We start from the raw sequence: 21,722 nt of genomic DNA, 5'->3' as shown, positions 1-21,722 counted from the left end.
AATCACTAATGTCAAATCTGTGTCAAATCGATGAAACTAGAACGAGCACGTTCAGAAATGATAAAGGTTGTTTATTTTTTAGGTATGAGACATTGTCTACAAAATTTAGTTATAAATGTGAAAAAACTTGCAAAGAACTAATATTTTGGACTAACAGACATTTCACACGTTCCATTGTGTAACGAAAATGTATAAATGCATCATTAGCAGTCATCTGTGTAGCGGAAATGGAATGAAAAGACTTTTTATTACTCATAAGAAGTATAACAACCTTATGTCAAATTTAAAAAGTCATTAAATCTTTTAGTTCATTATAAATTCAAACTTGTTTTCCAATATAAAATAAAAGTCTAAAATTCAGCGTAACATTTATTATAATATACAAAACGATATAAACGACTATATTACAGGTACACTATATTAAAGAATATATAAACTGCTAATTGTATAAAAGTGTGATTAAACATTTTAAATTATGTATGTAAATAATTTAGTTTATTTTCGTATGTACTAAATATAGTACGAATTTAATTTGAGTTCTCATAAAATGGCGCAAAATTCAAAAAGAGAATAAAAACAACTGAAGTTCCAAACATTGGCCCCAAACTTATTTAAACCTTCCTAAGTAAGGTATTTATGCAACGAACTAAAATAATTATAACTATATATTCCGTCGCCGTATATAGGCAAATATGAGGCAGTTTCATTGAGTAAAAGGCACTGCAGGCAGCAGTTTTCCCTCACAGCTGCCAAAGCCGATGCGTAGCTGTCCGTTGTCGCAGTACCCGCGAAGCACGACTGTGTCGCCGTCTTGAAGGAATTTGCGCTCTTGCCCGTTCAGCAAGCGGAGCGGTTTGGTGCCCTTCCAGGACAGCTCTAACATGCTTCCGTAAGAGTCTGGAGTCTGGAAAATTATTTTAATTAATTTGATTTATATATTAATGATATATTAATTTTACTGTTATTTATTTCATACGCCTCACCTGACAGTAGTGACAGCAGCTCTAACTACTTTGTTTACAAGGCACAAGATAGAATACATAGGTAATAAGATGGGTAAAGTCTATGACAAATATCTACTTCGAATTTGACAGCTAATGTAGATGGCGCTGTACGGCTATGATTTTACTATAACTCTAGTAACCGAAAGTTGACGTTTGATAATCCAGTGACCACAAAACACAAGTCAAACTGTAAACTGTTACAATAAATTACTTTTTGATACAATACAGTTCAATATTATACCACAAATATACTTACTTCCCCACTGATGGTTCCAGAGCCGAGCAAGTCACCGGGCTTCAAGTTGCAACCCGTGATGGTCTGCTGCGCTAACTGCTGCTTCACCGTCCAGTACATGTACTTGAAGTTGGATCGGCAAATCGTTGTGGAAGCCGAGGAGTCCTCCGCTGAAAATATCAATTATTATAAGTAAATATTTATTATTACATTGTAATAGGAGTTTTTACATTTATACTTTCACCGGACACTTTCTGTTTCTTGCTGCTAAGCGGGACAGCCTAATTCTTTTCCCTGTCTTCAGCTAGCGAAAGTATCCTTAATAATTCTTAAAATACAAAAAATAAGTATAGATGTAAAGATGTAATAACCCCTTATGGTAGGAAAATATTTCAAACGTGTGAATCTCGTTCACACAAATAGCCTGATGACCCAGGGAACTTAATTATGACACAGGCGCTAGTTTTTACGTAAGCAACTACCATCGATTTAGAAATCGACTTCGATACCGTTCACATCAGCTGTATAAAAAATCTTTCTATGGATTCACTGTCCATAAGATGTTGTGTGTAATTCTTAAACACTCACGCTTCAAATCCACTTCAAGCTTGATATCAAAGTTGAAGTTGTCATTATGCTTGAGATACGGGAAGGGCTCTGGGTCCTGCGGGAAGTTATCGCAGATGAAAGGTCGGAGCGCATCCACTGTGACTATCCACGGCGATATGGAGGTGCCGAGGTTCTTCGACGTGAAAGGCCCTAAAGGCACGTACTCCCATTTTTGGATGTCACGTGCTGGAAAAAACGTTTCAGTTAAAGAAATGTGGCAGTCACCCTGATAAATGTAGCTAGAGATGGTAGGTGTTCTTCAAGTTAAAATTCCTCATAAAAATTGGCATTAATTGATGTGCCCTTTATACTGTTGTCAAATTACACGCGTCTTGTTGATTTTCAAATCAGGCAGGGTCAGGGTCTCCATACATGAAAATGCAAGTTTCTTTAAGTATCTACATACTGTACCGTCTGTACGGTCTAGGGCTTTAATTATTAAGTCCTGAAGGGTTCAATTTGGTTGTACAATTTCAGCATCACGAAAATGTCCAATATAAAGTAATCACTAATCGAAAAGGCACTACCTATAGAGTTGAAGTTACAATGTTATTAACTCCTCGAATTTTCCCAATAGCAAAAGCAAAATCTCTACCACTCCAGTCATTCATCAGCACGAATCCGAAGATCCTGTCCTCAGCTTCCTGGGCAGTAACGCGTTGACCCAAGGCGGTGGGCGGGCCTCCGACGAAGCAGCCCATCTCCAGCTCGAAATCCATGAGACGACACGGACCGAAATGCGGAGCGGCTCCTGTTAGGCAAATCCAAAAACCGGTCAATTGTAGGTATTGTATTATAGTATAACATCACGCTCTGCGATTGTTGCGCCATTTAAGGTCCTAGCTTACTATACTTACGTAATAGAATTTCCAATTTAGCAAGAACCCTAAATGGCATAACACCACAGTACATGGTCATGGGCAAATACGAGTGTATTTGCCCTATATGACTGTGACGGTATTCTCTGCGATAAATTTGATGTGCTGTCTTCTCCACATTGACTTCAATATTGTGAAAAGATAAGTTACATTTCCTTACCTTCAACCGGCAATGTTTGTCCATAAGGCCTAGTTATAGGTGTTCCTGAAACAACGATGGAGCTTGCCCGTCCGTGATAACCCACCGGAAGGTATTTCCTGAAAATACAAAAGGAAATAGTTATCGTAGTTGAAAACTAATTTACTAAACTAAGTGTAAGATTGAAAGGATTTCTCACGAGATGAAAAGTCGCCCGTAATGCTTCGGCCGACGGAAGAAAACCTTTTTCATCTTACCCCAACCCACTAAGTTACTAATATCTCCCGTGGAACCAGGAATTTAGTATGTTGAAGTGTTCTTGGAGCCAGTTTATTATGATTAAGTTCAGCACGGGCTTCAACCAGCCGCACACATTCGTCTCATTCTGCCACATTATTACGACCTGCAAGTTTTCCAGCATTACCCATTACCCATCATTGACGTAGCGAGCGCGAAGCGCCTCCGTTTCATTCAGCTTAGGCAAAAAAAAATTAATGGCTTCGTAATTCGGGCTGTCCGGCTGTCGTCCTCTAGGTACATGTTGCATTTATCAACCGATCCACGTGAAATTTTGTAAGTTCGATAATTATACAAACTTTTTTGCCGATTTAGTTCCTGATTTTAGGCTTCGCGAGGTCTACAGCTCACAGAGCATAGTTGTTATAGTATATATTCTACCTGTCCATCAATTTCTTTGTCGAATGTCATTGCGTCTGACTCTCTCATTATGCAAAATGTGAGACGCAATACACATTGGACAAATAAATTGGATAGGTGGAATATCCTAACATACCAGTTGGGCATGAGCGCGTTCTCCTTGCTTCGGAACATGATGCCCACGTTGGTAGCGTGATGGATGGACGAATAGAAGTCGGTGTAGTCCCCGATATCCACGGGTACGTGCATCTTAACGAACCTCATCTGAACAGTGGGCCTGTAAACAATAAGTATAAGAAAGTTTAATAATAGGTTTTTGGCATTAATTTAATTTTTATTTAATACAAACAATACCTGTGAGACCGAGCTTTGCTCGGAAAACATATAAAAACTCAAAAATGCGCGTTTTCCCAGAGATAAAACCTAAGCTAGATCGATTTATCGCCCCCGAAAACCCCCATATAGCAAATTTCATTAAAATCGTTAGAGCCGTTTCCGAGATCCCCGAAATATATATATAATTAAATATACAAGAATTGCTCGTTTAAAGGTATACCTAACACTTCGTTTATCGTAAGAGCTATCTATTATATACAATGTGGCTAAAAAATAACTGCATTCTCGTTGCCAGAGGGAGGTTTTGGGATTATACTGAGCAACTTTTATGGGACCAACCCCGAAATCGTGAAATAAAATTTTACCCTTCCATAGAAAATGGATGCCAAAATGTATGAAACAGTTTTTTACGTACCGTTTGTCGTGAGAAGCTGTAAATAAATCATTAGTCCTGATAAGTCTCTGGATGGTTTCCCTCGCTTCCACCCAGTGTGCTCTGGTAAGGCCCATGAAAGCGTTGAGGCTCTCTTGCTGAAATTAGTAAGAACGCATTATGATTAAAGGCTTTTTTATTTTTATTTTATTTATTATGATTAACTAGGAATTAAAACAATTTCACTAGGATTAAAAAAAAGATAAACATACACCCACAAGGATGGTGAGATATCTGCATCACGTAATAGGTACGTACATCACACGTTCCAATATTCCGACTAAGAATCGGCAATGCGCATGTGACACCCCTATAACGACAAGAGACAAAGGGCTTATTACATGTATCCTTTCGCCGCGGACACTTTCTGCTATCTTGCTGCTAGGAGGGCAGTTAAACAACATATACCTTTCTCCTGTTCCTCATACCAGAAAGTGTCCTGAAAAATAACGGATGTGTTATTTTTCAGGTTCAGTCAATGTTTTGGCATTTGACATCAAGTAGGGGGAGATTCATTAATTACGTGAGAGGTTTTTGAGGATTTTTAAAACGCCATACCTCCCCCCTTACCCCCAACTGGAAATTTGGTGAGATTCGGCTTGACCCCCTCCCCCCCTGACTGAAGCCCTCACGTAATTAATGGACGCCCCCTAGACCGGTAGATACACTTACGTTCCACCACCGTAATACAAAGAAGTTTTTTGAAACCTGACGGTGGCGAACAAGCATACGGCCCGCCAAATGGTAAAAGTATATCGACTACCTATGGATAAGTACCTGCAATTTTAGGGGTGTCACATGTGCGTTATCAACCCTAAAAATTATATTATTATTATCTATATTATAAGATGAGAATGAGAACACAGTAGGTACGTAAGTAAGTACCTATTTGGGATTAAAATAAGATAAACGTTTAGCAGTGTCATTAACATACGAGATATCATTTCAATTCATTACGCAATTTGCAAATGCCGGTAAACAACTTATTAACATACAAGTTACTTTACCTTAAAAACATGTTGTTGATCCTTTAGAAGCGGCCCGTCAAAGAATTTAGCGATGTGATTTAAATCTATAACAATGTCTCCATATGCAACTCCAATATGTTTCACAGTTTCCTGCAACCATACAATAATTAAAAAGACTACCAAATAAAAAAGTTAGTGCCAAACGTTCAATTTCACCAGCATCTAAGGACTTTCGAATTTAGTCGTGCTATAGCAAGTCAAAATAAAACAATACAATTCTTTATACAAAATAAACTTACATTGAGAGGGCCGGTAAAGACTCCGTACGGTAGATTTTCTATGGGGAAATCATTAGGTTTGTCTGTGTTTCCTTCCATTTTAGATTTAAAATACTTTGACTGTCTGCCCTGCTATATGGATGCAACTGTTGACGCGTACTGATAGCAGTGGCGTAGGTTATAAAATGGCTTTATAGTGGGTTTGTCGGTATGGAAATAAGGTAAATGAGCCGGTTTATAGTGGCCGGCGGCTTGACTATAACGTCAATAACCACTTTTTTATGAGAAGAGTCTTATCAAGGTCAATATTGAGCTCGAGTGATCTTATAAAATTTACACAGCTAATTTTTTTTTTTTTTTTGTGATACTGAAAGGAAATATTTTACTTTACTTATTAGGAACTTTAATGTGAAAATAAACATCATGTACACATATGTATATGTTATTTCCAAATTATAATTAGGTAGGTACTAACAGTAAGTACCTATCATCTTTTTGTCTTTTGAGTTTAGATTAAGTACGTTCTTATAATTATAATAAACATGATTTTGCAAACGTAAAAAAATATAGGCAGAGTTCCTCAAGGTAAATTTAACTAGGTAATTGGAGAATTGCCCAATTAAACGGTTTTTTTTTAATTTCGATAGATTAGATATGAATAATGCCTTTCCTCTATAATTTATTTTATTCCGTTGTGTAACGCCGATTTGCCTTATTATTTATATAGGAGTAATTTTCGTTACACAATGGAGAAAATCATGTTGACAAACCATGAATCTAGGATATACCTGGAATCTGGCATGAGTGGTGGGGGTAACTGACAGAACGGGATAGTCTTATGTAACTTTCAGTAGGAGTAGCAGCGAAAGAGCTATTATTGTTTGTCCTTGTCACAGTCTCACATTTTATTTGTTCCCCACCTTTTTTTTAGTATGGATAATGGTGGGCAACAAATGAATTCGACCAATCACAGTGTCGCATTTGCGTATGTTTTGTCCCTCACGGAGGCACGCGTATACCACTTCTATACAATCCTACCTTCTATGTGACAAACAAAGCACCATGCAATGCATACCATTGCAGTGCATGTTGTTTTCTTAATTAGAAAATATTGATTAAGTAATAAGGTCAAGAGGAGTCATACATAATCTGACGAATTGCTCAAGATAAGAAAATACGAAACGTACGGCGTGATACGGTATACACACTACCGCACCGCACCAAGGTCATAAGTGTCGCTTTCTCGTTCTCACTTATGTGTGCGGCGTATATATTTACTCTGTGCGGTGCAGGTTGGCGGCACAGGTCGCGGTGCGGTACGGTAGTGTGTTACGACTTTTACGCTGGTTCACTTTCATTCATTGGTCTGGCAAAGCATAAATCAAAACAAAACGTCAAAAAAGTTAGGTTGTTTATTTACAAAGTCAAATAGAAATTCGTTTAAGTGAAAATGTTAAAAAACTATTTGGTATTAATATATTACAATTAATTCGGAATTTGAGGAAGCCAAACTAAACCAAAAGATTTTATACTCTTAATCTGTTTGCGTTGCTTTTAGAAAGTAGGACGATTTCGTCACAATCGAAAATACGTGAAATTTTACTGAAAATTTAGTATTGCTTGCTTAAAAATGAGTAATAAATTAAGAATGTTTACAAGGTTGATGTCCTCCGGTACGAGAGTGCCTCATGTTTGCATTGTTGGTGCGGGCCCCGCCGGTTTCTACGCGGCGATGCGTTTGACGAAGAAACTCGCAAACGTCCACGTCGATATCATCGAGAAACTGCCTGTGCCCTTCGGACTGATCAGGTACGGAGTCGCTCCTGACCATCCAGAGGTCAAAAACGTCATTAACCAGTTCACAAAAGTCGCCCAACAGGACAACGTGAATTTTTATGGAAACATTACATTAGGTAAAGATGTCACATTGCCTCAGTTAAGACAACATTATGACGCTGTGTTATTGACTTATGGTGCTGAAGAAGATAAGGTGCTGGGTATTCAAAATGAGAACGCTTATAATGTGATTGCAGCAAGAAATTTTGTCGGATGGTACAATGGTCTTCCCAGCGATAGGGACCTTCAAGTAGACTTATCAAATGACACTGCTGCTATCCTCGGACAAGGAAATGTTGCATTAGATGTTGCTAGAATACTGCTGTCACCAATAGATGAGTTAAAGAAAACGGACATAACACAACATGCACTTGATGCTTTAGCTGAATCTAACATTAGAAATGTATATTTGATTGGACGTAGGGGTCCTTTGCAAGTAGCTTTTACGATTAAAGAATTACGAGAGCAGCTGAAGATGAAGGATTGTAGCACAATTTGGAGAGAGAGTGACTTTGTAGGAGTTGCAGATGTGGTAGCCAGTCTTCCTCGTCCACGTAAACGGCTGACGGAGCTTATGTTAAAATCTTTAGAGGAAAATAAATTAAAGAAAGGAGACACAAATAGCAAGAGACTATATCCAATATTTTTACGAAGCCCTAATAAATTTGTAATTGATAAAGATAATGTATTAAAGGGGATGGAATTGTTTGAAAATAGATTGTATGGAAAAGGAACAAATGTTGAAGAGCTTAGGTGTGTTTCTACTAATGAGAAGGAGTTACTAGACTGTGGGTTAGCTTTAAGAAGTATTGGATATAGGAGTGTGAGTGTAGATGAGGAATTAGAGTTGCTTCCTCAAGGAATGGTGAATAATGATAAAGGGAGGATTTTGGATGCCCATCCTTGCTTGGCAAAGATGTATGTTGCCGGTTGGCTTGGAACTGGGCCTGTAGGTGTAATACTTCACACCATGGGCAACGCATTTCAAGTTGCTAACACAATATGTGAAGATATTAGCAAGTTAGAGAATAGCAGAGCCAGGGGTGGATTTGATGAACTGAAAAGAATGTTACGGAATGAAATAGTTGACTGGGAAGGCTGGATCAAAATCGATCGATTTGAGATAGAGCAGGGCAAGAAACTGGGCAAGCCAAGGGAGAAAATTTGTGATGTAGCAAAAATGTTGGAAATTGCTTATTCTTGAAAACCATATGGATTGTTTTGTATTATGAATGAATTTTATAAATGCAATAATAATGGTAACTCCGTTATAGTTGGTAATTAAATTAATTTTATTCCTATTACAGATGTATATTATCAAGTGTTATTATAAATATTTTTGTTATAATACCTAGCTTATTATTACTACCTTTGCTCCTATTACAATAACTTTACCTATAGTTAACATGATATGAACATTATGAACACATTTAACTACATACTTTTTGGAATAGTACACACTTTTGTCACGTAATGCGTTGTCATCACCGTTATTCTCCCTCCACGCAGTTTGGGTTATTCCCACTAGTTACCACCTAGTTGTTACCAGTGGTAACTACTGGGAATTTTTTTCCCACCTTTTACCACTGGTAACTATGTATGTACTGGGAAAAAAATTCCCAGTAGTTACCACCAAACAGAGTTAGTAAAAGGTGGGAAAAAAATCCCAGTAGTTACCACTGGTAAGGACTTGGTGGTATAACCCCGCAGTTTGCATGTGGCGAACTAATCCTGACAGCAGAAAAAGTAGTAGGTAGACATTTTACAGGATTCATAAAAGCCCATTTTAAAAGTCCTACTTGCTAAAGGCTGCCAAAATGTTACGAGTACTTGAGGGTTCTTAAAAGGTTAGCAATCAAACTAAATATTATATGCAAACATTTATTGCGAACTCCAGATTGAAAGTGGAAGACGCGACTACGCTTACACTTAATGTATTTATCATCAACAATACCTACAGTTCTCCTGTAAAAACTGTTTAAATTTGCTAACATACATCCAGCTATAATTTTATTATTAATAATAAATTCCATGTCGAACATTCGTTTATTGTTAATTTATAGGTTTAAACAAAAATCGTGTGTTAATTTTCGTGATCAGGTCGTTAGACATTATCAATTTATCAGTTATTACTGGTACAATAATCATTATCAGTACATTATCATACAAGTCAGTGAATGTTTTGAAATTAAAGCTTTTTAACTAACACGCCAACTCTTTATAATGTCAAGTCCAAAATAAATCTTATACCTAGGTCCGAAAGTGGATTTCGGTTTGCCAGTTTAGTATGGATGGAGTGATTTAAGTGACCACTGTTTTCAATTTAGGCACAGAGTAAATAATATTACTAGGTACAGAAGACTCACTCTAACAAAACGCGTCTGTTACGATCAGGACAGTTATGGCCGCTAGGTGGCGATAGCGCCATGCGCGGCTTATGGCTAGCCATGCTAGCCATCAAAATTGGTGTGAAACGGATGTACTTGTAGCTACCTGTAGCAAAGCGACGAAATCGCGGAGTGAGTGAGCCACGCCTGCCACTGTTTTCAATTTAGGTACCGATAGTGCCTTGCCTGACTTCGTAAATCACGTATAGCTGGTCAAGCAGATCTTGTCAGTAGAAAAAGGCCGCAAATTTGAAAAATGTAGGCGCGAAGGGATATCGTCCCATAGAAAATTTGAATTTCGCGCCATTTTTTACTGACAAGATCTGCTTGACCAGCTATAAATGTATGCTATTTGCGAGCAAATGTATGTTTGTGTTGTGTTTAAATTGAACTAGAGCGACATATACTTAATTAACATATAACAATGATTATTCATAAATATTCATAATTAATACGCGTCGTAATAGATGTAACGGAATCAATAAATACTATACTGTAAACAAGCATTAATTACATTTAAAATAAATTGCTAATAAAGCATAACTTGCAAGTTTGTGGTAAAAATGCCTTAGTACATAATGAATTTAATCAGGGGGCCGATTTTTGAATTTCGACCGCTCGATTTCGTGTATTTCGTTCAATAATATCTCCAGTACCCGGCATTTAAATTCTACTAATAGAATTGAAAACGAGTGATCAATACCACTCGATTCCCAATCCCTATCGCTCGTATTTCAAAAATTAGAAATTTGCTGTTTTCCACCGATTTTCGAGTGACGACATCGAGCGCTCGAATTTCAAAAATCGGCCCCCTGTGCACCGAAAACTCGAGTTTAAAAAAACATCATCAAAAAATATGTTAGCTCTATAATATTAATTAAAGGGTTAAATTACACTATGCATTTAAAGTCTAAACATATAATTACATCTTAATATTATGACGTAGTTATTTTGTTTGGGTTTTAAAATGAAATGGACGTTAAATAATCCGTTCCCCACGTTAATATTCATTAAGTATTACAGTTTAAATTATTCCTATAGCAGGGACCGTCTACTGAATCTAATGATAGTAATGATAATGATCCAAATATGATCCACGGTTCTAAAGCGCCATTCGTGGATCGGAGTCTCCACCGAACGATCCAGGCCGCTCCGTTAGGGGGCAGCACTTAAAAATCGACCGCATGAAGGTGATACGCTGGGGCCTTTTATAACATGTCAAGCCATTTCCGTTCCGTCAGTAGACAAAAACCGGCCAAGTGCGAGTCGGACTCGCCCACCGAGGTTCCGTACTTTTTAGTATTTGTTGTTATAGCGGCAATAGAAATACATCATCTGTCAAAATTTCAACTGCCTAGCTAACACGGTTCATGAGATACAGCCTGGTGACAGACAGACGGACGGACGGACGTACAGCGGAGTCTTAGTAATAGGGTCCCGTTTTTACCCTTTGGGTACGGAACCCAAAAAACGACTAATTTTAAAAAACGTAGGCGCGAAGGGTAATCGTCCCATAGAAAATTAGAGTTTCGCGCCTTTTTCTACTGACAAAGTTGTTTGACCGGCTATACAATATACATAGTTACTTTATCGTTTTTGAAGGAACGAATTGGAAGTAATAATGTTGTATGGGGACTCCTAAAATTGGTTGTTCAGTGAAAATCGTAACGTATCTACCTATAATTGCTAATACTTTACTGTCCCACACTTCGTTATATAATTAGGATGGTATTATTTTGGCTTATTTTAGGCACTTTATAGTAAGTGAAATGTACCACGAATTGAAGACAAATATGTTAGTTTCGAATGGGGTTGGCCGGTTGAAGTTTTTAGCAGATGGCGCCATCATAGCTTGCCCTGTCAATCCCTAGATTTGTGTCAAATTTTTGTTTTTTTTTTTAATATCCTTGATGCCCGCCCTTTAAGCCAAATCTCATAGAAAAGGGGGCAAGCTATGATGGCGCCATCTGTGCAAACCTTTGACAGTTGCCAACCCCATTAGATGGCATAATATAGAAACAGCTATTTAAAATTAGGAATTGAACTAAATAGTTTACTTTAGGGTGGTATTCCATCTGTCCAATTTCTTTGCCCAATGCCATTGCCTCTCACTCTCTCATTAAGCAAAATGTGAGACGCAATAGACATTGGATCAATATATTGGACAGATGGAATACACCACCCTTAGACATAGCTTAGAAGGTAAAATAAAATATTATAACTTCACAGTACAAATCACAGCTATGAATGATTTCAGTTTAACTGATATGTGACAATGATTTACATCTATTAAACAAATAACACACACATTATGAATTTTAATATTAGCACAGGAACATAGCGGATACTTATTAATTGAAACATATATGCAACAATTATGAAAATACAAATTTAATTAAATTACCTACGGACTCAATAAATGCAAAACAATATAAATATAACAGAAAGCTGCACTTATGTATATTAAACATACTAGTTAATTGTATTTATATTACCATAGTTTTTTTATGTTTTCTTTTCATATAAAAAATTTAAACTAATCTCACGAAATAGAACCTTTTTGACATCTTATTTATTTCTTTAAATCTTTCAATGAATTCAATGTTAGTAATTTCATTATTGTTTTTTAAATGTTGGTCTAATATGTAATGTATTATTTTTAATTTAGTTATGTACCGTAAATACGGGTTACGTTATCTCTAAGGTAAAGTTTTTCATCTATAAGAATCTATTGTAAGGTGAGTCCAGATTGAGAGTGGTTGCGCCCAAAGTTTATACAGGGTGTCCAGTGGCAGATTTCCGAATTGAAAATTTGATAAAAAGAAACTAAAATAATATATAAAAAACAAAACTATTTATTTTTATAAAAAGAAGAATGCGGAGTAAATTTTATGCAACTTACATTTTCTACCGAGCTTTCAATCAGTTTAGATGACGGTGCATCGCAATAAGGGCGTAGGTATATATTAAATTATTATTAATATGACAACTTACGCCTTTAGCCGGTGTCCGGTGGCAGATTTCCGAATTGAAAATTTGATAAAAAAAAACTAAAATAATATATAAAAAACAAAACTATTTATTTTTATAAAAAGAAGAATGCGGAGTAAATTTTATGCAACTTACATTTTCTACCGAGCTTTCAATCAGTTTAGTTGACGGTGCATCGCAATAAGGGCGTAGGTATATATTAAATTATTATTTCATATCTCATGCTCTGAAAGTGGGTCGTTGTTGTTCTAAAAGGTGTGCAGAAAGTGATACGTTTATGCTCTAGTGCAGAAAAAAAAGTGCGTTCCAATTAGTGCTCGTCTCATAAGCATTATGCGGGAGCTAATTCTAATAGATATCAATAGGTACTTACCTCGCCACTGACATAGGGGAAATAGGTAATTTTATTCTTACTAGTTCGTGGAATTTATTTTATTAAATATAAAATGAGTTTATGTTGTAAATTCATTACTTTTATTTTAGCTGATATATTCACTAGGCTGTATGAGGTGGCGACAAATGGAATACACCTACAAACTTTTTTACTTAAACTTGTGCATGTGAGCTAAGGCAGAAACGCGTACTGCCACTCTTCAACTAATACTAATAATAAATACAAATAATGTGAAAATATTATAATTACAGTGGTAATTATAATTTTTTTAACATATATCAATATTTATAAGTAGTTTTTCACAAAAAAACAAGCGTTTAATATTTAATAGCCGCTACAGACTACCGCACCGCACCAAGGTCACGGTGCGCTGCACCCATAAGTGAGAGCGGGAAAGAGACATCTCTTTCTCACTCGAAAGCTACGTTTTTAGAAAAAGAAGAAATAAAATTTGTATGCTATTTAAGACATCGAATTCACCGCTAAGTTTACTTGCATTATAGTGCTTGAAAAAAAGTTACGCAACGCTTAAAAAAGTAAAAGGGCGGGGAAGCTAAACTAGTGTGAACTTTTGTATTATTCAACGAATTTAAGTTAAATTCATTTTCGCGATTAAAATGACTTCATCCAGTGATTCTGAAACCGACTTAACGCCTGATTTAATCAGAACAGAAGCCCAATCTATCGTGGACGGCCTTTTACCGCAAATTTCAAAAGAAAGATATATGAAATCATATACGGATTTTATAAAATGGCGGTCCGAAAAGAAAGTAAAATCTTTCTCGGAAAGTGTGATGATAACTTATTTCAGCGATTTATCGAAGAAATTAAAACCATCAACGCTGTGGAGTATATATTCGATGCTTAAAACCACTTTAAACACCAAACATGATGTAAATTTAAAAAACTACAATAAGCTGACATCGTTTCTAAAAAGGCAGTCGGTTGGCTTTAAAAGCAAAAAATCCAAGATTTTTTCTGCAAATGAGATAGAAACCTTCTTAAATGAAGCTCCTGATGATGTTTATTTGGCAACAAAGGTAATAAAATAATCATATTTTTGTTGTAAATGTAACTAAATTTCTATAGAAATCGTAAATAATAGTTTTATAAGTAGGTCTTAATTATAATTGTTTTGTTTTCAGGTGGCGCTAATTTTGGGTATATGCGGTGCTTGCAGAGGCATTGAACTTACAAACATTACAGTAGACAACATAGAAAAGCACGGTGAATTATTATTGGTCAAGCTTCCCAACACTAAAACAAAAATCGACCGAGCATTCGTTGTGAGGGAAGAATTCGTTCGAATTGTGTTAAAATATCAAGCGCTTCGCCCCGATAATTTGCAAACAAATCGTTTTTTTCTTAATTATCAGCGAGGACAAAACAAAATATAATTTTGTCTAAGACAAAATATCGGGAGAAACAAAATCTCAAATATGCCCAAAACAATTGCAGAATTTTTAAAATTGCCAAACCCGGATCTATATTCAGGGCACTGCTTCCGCAGAACATCGGCAACGCTTTTAGCCGATTCTGGGGCCGACTTGACAATGGTGAAACGGCACGGCGGATGGAAATCGAGCACAGTGGCAGAAAGTTATATAGAGGACTCAGTGCAAAATAAGTCCAAAATATCAAATAAAATTACAAATGCCATAAACCTACGTAGCGCTTCGCCTCGTCCAGGGACTTCTAAAGACTATCCTGAATTCCAAGAGTTACATACCAAAGAAGTATTTGTACCAGTAAAGGAGAATCAAACAGCGTCAAACGCAAGGATACCTTATCAAATATTTACTGATGCACCTCAAAGCAACACTCAAGTCTCGCAAACTGTGCCTGCTGTAGTGCAGAATAAGGAAAAAACATCTAATAAAATAAACGTACATTGCACTACGCCGCGTCCAGGTAGTTCAAAAGACTTTAATAACTACGAATATATAAGTCAAGAAGAGATCTTGAACCCAGTAAAAGACAATCTACGAGCGTCAATGACCAACATAAGAATGCCTTCTCCGACGTTTACTGATATACCTCAAAATGAAAGTCAAATTTCACAAACTATATCTAATGTGAATATTCCAGGCAAAAATGTTACATTTACATTCGCAAATTGCTCTAATTTTTCCATTAATTTCAAGTAATTGTATACTTTGAATAAACATATTGTTACATTTTCCGTCTGTGTTTTTTTTTACTTTCCTCGTATTCGATATGAAAAGTAGAGTGTTTAACTCGGGTGACTTTCAGCCCTTGGTTAACAATCTACTATTAATATGACAACTTACGCCTTTAGCCCTTAGCCCGATTCTGATTATAATTTCTTGTTTTCAAATTCAAATAGCAAAGTTGGGATCTTGCAGTACTGAAAAGCAGTTTTTAGGGTTCCGTGCCACAAAAGGAAAAAACAGAACCCTTATTGGATCACCTTGTTGTCAGTCCGTCTGCCTGCCTGTCTGTCAAGATCCTAATCTCGAGAAAGCGTAGAGGTATCGAATTTAAATTAAAACCATATCCTCAGGTCTACAGTCCCTTGAAGCTGTGGAAAAATCAAGCTTATACGTTAACGTGGAAAAAGATACACCCATTTATACCGCAAAAAAACGTGAATTTCGACACTCTCAAGGGAATTAAAATTTATAGGGTACTTCCCGTTGACCTAGAACTATGAAATTTGGCAAGTAATATCGTCTTACACTACGAGTACAGGGAAAAATCTGAAAACTATAAATATGTAAAAAATAAAAAAGTTAAGTTTGTACCGAACCCTCGGTGGGTGAGTCCGGCTTGCACTATTCCGGTTTTTTTACGCCTTAATAGCATGTGCACGCTGCTCAGCTGGCCAACGATCCATTGTCACTACTCAATCCGTAACACTCAAGAAACTAAAGAAACCCCTGCGTCTCCATGGCACTACGCGTTCGAAAATTATATGGATTTGAAATCGGAAATTTGCCGCTGGACACCCTGTATATCGTGATTGGGGTTACTGGGCCGGTACACGCTTGTCGCTTATCTACATAGGTTGGCGTCGATATCGATGATGCAGGCTGGGTATAATACTATCCCTTTTGGGTTAGAAGCCATGGGGCCCATGGGGTTGCGCTCCAAGTATGTTGTATTCACTTGGCTAATATATTTATACTACACAGAGTGTCGTCGATCTGCTGCAGGCTGGGTATGATTAGCTTCAGTTACGTCGGAAGGCAGGGTCTGAAGCCACGGGGTTGCGGTCCAAGTATATTGGGGTTACATTGGCTAGTACACTTATCTACATACGGTGGAGTCACACACACAGGCCGGGGATGATAGCTTCAACTTGCGTCGCGTCGGTAGGCAGAGTCAGACGCCACGGGGTTGCGCTCCAAGTATATAATGATTGGGGTTACTTGGATAGTTAATGCTTATCTACACAGGGTCGCGTCGATCTGGTGCAGGCTGGGGATGATCAGTTTCAGCTTGCGTCGGTAGGCAGGGTCCGTGGCCACGGGGTTGCGCTCCAAGTATATCGTGATCAGTTTGTCGTTGGGCCGGAGGCGTTCCACGTCTGCCCAATCGCTGACTTGGTTGTCGTTTAGCTGAAAAAAAAAATGGTTTCTTTATCCCTTTACACCGCAACAAATAGTCGAGGTAATGAGTTCATGCCTCCAAGACTTCTGAATTCTGTTTACGAAAAATACGCAAAAAGAGGTCCAAAAGTTATGTTCGTTCTAATTCGATTTAAAGGGTTACACGGGGTGGATTTATTAAAAGCGCCAGACAAAATTAGCCTTTTCCACGCGTAAGTGGTCCGAGAAATCTACCTTAACTTTTTTATTAATAACGATTGATTAACTAGGGAAAAATGTACAGTTTGCGACAAAAAGTAGGTGGTGACAATTGACTCCATTCTGTCCAGGATCAAAAGTTGGTTTTTCACTTTTCACTGATATTTAGCATCCCTACGTTCTGTGACAATTTAATTCAATGGAAGAATGGAACCAATTAACACGCCATAAACAAATTGTAGAAATTGATTCTCTATGACACAGACAAATTGACCTAGACCTCGCCAATTTTATCACCTTATAACAATTTTACTAAGACAACCGACGTGACGGCGAGAAACGGAATTTAGTTCAAGTTTGGAGTGCAAATATCGATTAATGTCTTCACGGCTAACTAAAATAGGCCTCCTAGACGGCTACTCTAAGAGCTGATGTATAGTTTTATACTTATTATTTTCGATTGTCCATTGCATCAACTACTCATAAATGAAACTAATAGAAAAGAAGTAGCAAGTGATTTTTAAAAAAATGTGACTATTTTGCACCTGTACATTTCATGAGGGACAGGCTGCACCAAACCGTCTGTCAACATCAAAACAGTTCATTAAAATTTACTTGCACGAAAAGTTTAAGGTAACTTGCCGCCATCGCCATATTTAACACATTCATTGCCATTCATGGCCACAACAATTTCGTCATATAAAGCAGTAATACCACGATTCCGACTATCGGGTCGTCCGGCCTGGGAATGAAATCATGAAATACCCGATAGTCGGGTTTTCGGCACTGAATGTGTTAAAGTTGATCAGTTCGTTGAACTTAAGAAATGAACAAACGTATTAACCATCACTTACCCACAACTCTTCCAGCTCAATCATATGCGTCAAATTATCAATCGACGTTAATCTGTTCTGCGCCAAGTCCAACGTCTGTAGATTACTCAAATTCTCCAACCCCTCAATCTTCTCAATACCGTTCTCCGACAAATACAGCTGGTCGAGGTTCACCAGCGGTTCCAGATTCTCCATTTTGGTGATGCGGTTGCTTTGGAGGACGAGGATCGAGAGCTCGGCGAAGGATTCTAAGCCCTGGATTTTGGTGATTTTGTTCTTGCCGAGGTAGAGTTGTCGGAGGTTGACTAGGCCGTCGAGGTTTTTTATTTCCTGTAAATAATATACTATTTTCTACAAGTAATTGTCAGTAAAAAACTGTTACGAAAAAGAGAGTACTGAGCTATAATCGCGAAAATCAAAAGTTCGCAAATTGGCCTGATGACAGTAACAAAGAATCATGGAAATAATGGTTTCAAAGAAACATATACGTAAATACGATTCTAAAAAATGGCCCAATCTCAGTATAAACATTAGGATTATAACCAATATTTATTTTTAAGCGCCATCGACAATAAGGTCCCTTTTCATAGATAACCTCACATATATTAAGCTAACATAGAATAATAAATAAGTAATAAGATTTAGATACTACTGCCATTCATATACATTTTACATAATAGTATTTTATACAATAGTGATATAATCAAGCTTTTCAATCTGGTACCTTACTGAGGTTATCTATGAAAAGGGACCTTATTGTCGATGGCGCTTACGCCATTATTAACGATGCTCCAATATAAATACAACGCCGCGCGACGCTGTGCGGCGTAAGCGCCATCGACAAAAAGGTCCCTTTTCATAGATAATGCCCCATATGATGTCTAAAATACACCTGATTCGCGTTTTATAAAAGGCATGTAGGTACCTAAGTTCTTATGTGTTTGTGACAAACACCCACGCATCAAAGGTTATAGATCTTTTAAAACGTGACCTTGATTTTAGTGAAAACCTTTTGTCACAATTGATGATTCATCAAATGTTTTTTACATCTGCAAAGGCAGGGCCATTGATTAGATAAAGTGGCCAATGGCCATTGTAAACTTTGTATGTTAGGTATAGATCAGGACCACGTCAACTACAAGAAGGCGTCCGCTACCTGGCGCGGTTGCACGGAGCGGGTTAACCAAAAATAGTATGACGCTAACTGGCGGGGACGCGAGCGACGGATTTTACCTCCAATGGCACCCGCGTGCGTGCGCCCGCTCCGCACCCGCCCACGCTAGCGGACGCCCTATGGCCGCGGACTGCAGCGACGCGGCAAGTAGAAGTGCTATACATATGCGGCGTTACATATTAATAGTAGCATTGTGGGTGACCTCACTCCCATCCATTGTAACGGCGTATTTATTTTATTTATTTTCCATCGTATTTTCACGGAACATCATCATCAGTCGTTGCTGAGGATCGTGACATCATGTCCTAATGTTGCTGACCAGTCTCTTCCATAGGCGACTGATGATGATTTCACGGAAACGTACGAACGTGTCTTGCTACTCTTGCTATTCCAGTCAGTCTCGGTACAAAAAGTACTGAGGTTGACTGAAGTAGTATGACAAATACGAATGTTATGCACTACGTCTGTAGTGTTGTATGACTACAATTTATGATGTAAATCTTACCCTGATCCGATTGTCTCCGAGTTCCAACATCTCCAGCCGTGTGAGGTGGTTCACATTCTTGATTTCCGTGATCTTGTTGGAACTGAGGTAGAGCTTGGTCAGCTTTGTGAGGTTGTCCAGGCCTTGGATCTCTTTGATGCGGTTGAAGGATAGGTCTAGTAATCTGGAATTATACATACATACCAGTGGCGGCGCGTCAAACATATCCATAGGCAAGCCGGGGCGGGGCTAATTTGGTTTACATATTTTCTTTACAACTCTGCTCAAACCTCCAAAAACAGGCAAGCCGGTGGGAATCGGCTTTTATGGACATGCCGCCACTGATACATACATACATACCCACATTTTATATCTATTTTATGTTTTTCGTATGGAAGTATTGTGTATAGTCCATCATTTATTGAACCATAAGGGAGATTTTTAAAGGAATATGTTTGTAGATTAGTCCCAAATTTGCTAATAATAATAATGGGATCCATGAAGAATTTAATAAACTCCTAAAATTTTATCGGCACAAATATTTAGGTGTTGTATTCGTATTCAAAGAGTACCGTCGACTGAAGCAGAACTGCTGAAGAAGAGCAGAATGGAACTCTTCAACAACACAAATTTCATGTACTTTTATGTTCTTAGTTTACAAAAGTACACAGTGATGGATGAATCCAGTGGTTCTCAAACTTTTTTGGTGACAGAACCCTTTTGGAAAGCGAAATCTGAGACGGAGCCCCAATTGAAAAAAAAGAGTGTATAGAAACAGCTCTTCTATACAACTGGGTTACGTTTTTTTCTTATTAAGTATTTCAAGTATTCTCACAGAGCCCCCACAGAGGCTTTACGGCTCCGCAGAGCACACTTTGAGAATGGCTGGATTAACCAATCTAAAAACCAGCAGTTGCTTAGGGCACTACATATGTCAGGGGACACTAAACGTTCAGAAACCGATCAAATTTGATGGATGACCCCGGAAAGAAAAGGGCATCATGGCCTGTAAATGCTAAGGGCATAAAACTGCCCAAATCTGGCAATGTCAAAGTACTTACTCTAGGTTGACAAGTGTATCCATGTTCTCCATGACTGTGATCTGGTTGTCATACAGCTCCAACTCCACCAGGGTGGTCAAGTTGGCGAGCCCTTCTATCTTCTTTATGAGGTTCCAACGGAGGTACAGCCTGTAGTAATAAATATAACAGCTTACGCATAACTATAACACTAAATTAAGAAAAAAACGTTTTTAAAAACCGGCCAAGTGCGAGTCGGACTCGCGCACAAAGGGTTCCGTACCATTTCGTAAAAAATGGCAAAAAATCACATTTGTTGTATGGGAGCATTGGGAGCGCCACTTAAATATTTATTATATTTTGTTTTTAGTATTTGTAGTTATAAAGGCAACAGAAATACATCATCTGCGAAAATTTCAACTGTCTAGCTATCACGGTTCATGAGTTACAGCCTGGTGACAGAGAGATGGACAGCGGAGTCTTAGTAATAGGGTCCTGTTTTTACCCTTTGGCTACAGAACCCTAATAATAATTCTCAGGTGATATCACCAAACCATGACTATCTCTGACTTATTTTAAGAAATTATTTACTAAACTTACTCTAATATAAAGTGCTATTATATTGCACACTACTGTACAAACAGTTGATTAACATTACCCGTATCTCTATGGCAGTTGTGTGAAATAAACATAGTTTATGTTGAGTGACACATAATTCCCTTCTTCAGATAATAACAACAGAAACCTGTTTTCATTACCAAGCATAATGACTCATTGAAGATCAGAAAATATTATATCTGATGAAATATTGAAGTACAAACAAAACATATGTTTTGTAGTTGAAATTACAATTACAGGGTAAATTACCTTTCTAACCGTCGCAAGTCCTCAAGATTTTCAATTTTCCCAATCCTGCCATGATTCAAGTCGAGTTCCTTAGTGAGTTCATTCACCACAATGATTTCTTGGGTGTCCTCTTCCGCGGCTGGCGGCGTCGGCGGAGGCGGTGGAGACGTCTCCTCGCACCTCTCAACGTCTTTCTCAGGAGTTACAGCCTCATTCTTAGGCTTAGGTTCAATATTGTCTGCGAACAATGCATATGTATACTTCTAACAACAAGTACACTTAACACATCGTTTATAAATAACACCTTACCTGCCATTGTTCCTACGGTATGAGGTTTGTTTCTGGATCCGAAGATTTATTTATGGACAAAATCAATAGCCGATACGAGAACTAATTATAAACCGGCACGATATATCCACAAGACGTAAATTGTGATTTCCTCATGAACACG

General features: G+C 37.7%; 3 protein-coding genes across 3 annotated transcripts; 1 reads left to right on the top strand and 2 right to left on the bottom strand.

Moving 5' to 3' along the window:
- Positions 1 to 356: 356 nt before the first annotated feature.
- On the bottom strand, positions 357 to 5,796 carry LOC134797464 (fumarylacetoacetase). The gene is made up of 9 exons (XM_063769698.1): positions 5,559 to 5,796; positions 5,299 to 5,409; positions 4,274 to 4,389; positions 3,659 to 3,799; positions 2,887 to 2,984; positions 2,444 to 2,599; positions 1,828 to 2,034; positions 1,261 to 1,409; positions 357 to 904 (listed from the first exon to the last, which is right to left on the bottom strand). Exons 1-9 carry the CDS (start codon positions 5,634 to 5,636, stop codon positions 704 to 706), a joined length of 1,257 nt encoding a protein of 418 aa, XP_063625768.1. The 5' UTR covers positions 5,637 to 5,796; the 3' UTR covers positions 357 to 703.
- Positions 5,797 to 6,933: 1,137 nt separating this feature from the next.
- On the top strand, positions 6,934 to 8,675 carry LOC134797463 (NADPH:adrenodoxin oxidoreductase, mitochondrial). Its single transcript, XM_063769697.1, has one exon. The coding sequence runs from the start codon at positions 7,168 to 7,170 to the stop codon at positions 8,575 to 8,577; it is 1,410 nt and encodes a 469-aa protein (XP_063625767.1). The 5' UTR covers positions 6,934 to 7,167; the 3' UTR covers positions 8,578 to 8,675.
- Positions 8,676 to 16,306: 7,631 nt separating this feature from the next.
- Positions 16,307 to 21,718, bottom strand: LOC134797473 (protein phosphatase 1 regulatory subunit 7-like). Its single transcript, XM_063769707.1, has 6 exons — positions 21,581 to 21,718; positions 21,293 to 21,509; positions 20,468 to 20,596; positions 19,428 to 19,590; positions 17,770 to 18,078; positions 16,307 to 16,726 (listed from the first exon to the last, which is right to left on the bottom strand). The coding sequence occupies exons 1-6, from the start codon at positions 21,585 to 21,587 to the stop codon at positions 16,553 to 16,555; spliced, it is 999 nt and encodes a 332-aa protein (XP_063625777.1). The 5' UTR covers positions 21,588 to 21,718; the 3' UTR covers positions 16,307 to 16,552.
- Positions 21,719 to 21,722: the final 4 nt, after the last annotated feature.

This window comes from Cydia splendana, chromosome 15 (assembly GCF_910591565.1).
Source record: "Cydia splendana chromosome 15, ilCydSple1.2, whole genome shotgun sequence".
In the NCBI taxonomy this organism is placed as follows: Eukaryota; Metazoa; Arthropoda; class Insecta; order Lepidoptera; family Tortricidae; genus Cydia; species Cydia splendana.
This window is presented reverse-complemented; position numbering and strand designations above follow the sequence as displayed.

Bases quoted from the DNA above. Each gene is read 5' to 3' on its own strand.
- LOC134797464 (XM_063769698.1), bottom strand. From the start codon at position 5,636: ATGGAAGGAAACACAGACAAACCTAATGATTTCCCCATAGAAAATCTA. The intron at 3,800-4,273 runs GTACGTAAAAAA...TATTGTTTACAG, and splicing joins ACAGCTTCTCACGACAAACG to GCCCACTGTTCAGATGAGGT. The intron at 1,410-1,827 runs GTGAGTGTTTAA...TGATATTTTCAG, and splicing joins GCTTGAAGTGGATTTGAAGC to CGGAGGACTCCTCGGCTTCC.
- LOC134797463 (XM_063769697.1), top strand. From the start codon at position 7,168: ATGAGTAATAAATTAAGAATGTTTACAAGGTTGATGTCCTCCGGTACG.
- LOC134797473 (XM_063769707.1), bottom strand. The intron at 19,591-20,467 runs GTAAGTACTTTG...GTATAATTCCAG, and splicing joins GATACACTTGTCAACCTAGA to ATTACTAGACCTATCCTTCA. The intron at 16,727-17,769 runs GTAAGTGATGGT...TTTTTTTTTCAG, and splicing joins TTGAGCTGGAAGAGTTGTGG to CTAAACGACAACCAAGTCAG.